The following is a 646-nucleotide window of genomic DNA, read 5'->3' on the forward strand; positions in this document are numbered from 1 at the left end:
TGGTTGGTTGGTGTGTTGATTTTATTAATAATTAATATTGAAAGTTCTTTAGTAGTTATGTTTGAAAAAACTCTTGATAAGGTCTCTGTCAAGTTCATCAAAAATGAAAATAAAACATCATCATTATAGATTTATGGATTTTTTGTAAGTTCAGAAGATCTTACAGATATTTTGTAGCAGAGATTATACCCAGGATTATGATTGCCAAAAGGATAATACATAATGATATGTCACATATTTTGATAGTTATAAAACCCACTTGTAGACTTAAGAATACATTTCATTTCATTTTCAGAAACAATAGTAGCATGAATAAAAGATGCTATGGATTGTTGTTATGAAATAGACTTTCTTCTTACATGCGTGTTGTAAATTTCAGGTGAATCAGAGGAAGATGAGATGCGACCTCGTCCTATGCTCACCGCTCTGCAGTTTCACCCAAATAAACCTCATGAAACTGTGGTATGTTGCACTGCCATCTTGCATAATATTTTTCAAAAAAATGGGTCGTTAGAGTAATTTTATGTTGGTAAATATACCGTACTATCAGAGATTAAATATTTTTAACAGTTTGATTTCACTGGTGAACTTGTGAATGTTAACTAGGCTGCATTTGATGTATAGATAATTATTATGATAGAATGTG

At 30.7% G+C, this 646-nt stretch overlaps 1 protein-coding gene across 1 annotated transcript in view; it reads left to right on the forward strand.

Annotated features, from left to right (window-relative positions):
- The window catches only part of LOC119594533 (protein pigeon-like), a 22146-nt gene that overhangs the window by 10020 nt on the left and 11480 nt on the right, over positions 1-646 (forward strand). Inside the window, exon 7 of the mRNA XM_037943564.1 lies at positions 380-462. Coding sequence (XP_037799492.1) covers positions 380-462 — 83 coding nt within the window. The remainder of the gene's footprint in view (positions 1-379; positions 463-646) is intronic.

This window comes from Penaeus monodon, chromosome 34 (assembly GCF_015228065.2).
Source record: "Penaeus monodon isolate SGIC_2016 chromosome 34, NSTDA_Pmon_1, whole genome shotgun sequence".
NCBI lineage: Eukaryota > Metazoa > Arthropoda > Malacostraca > Decapoda > Penaeidae > Penaeus > Penaeus monodon.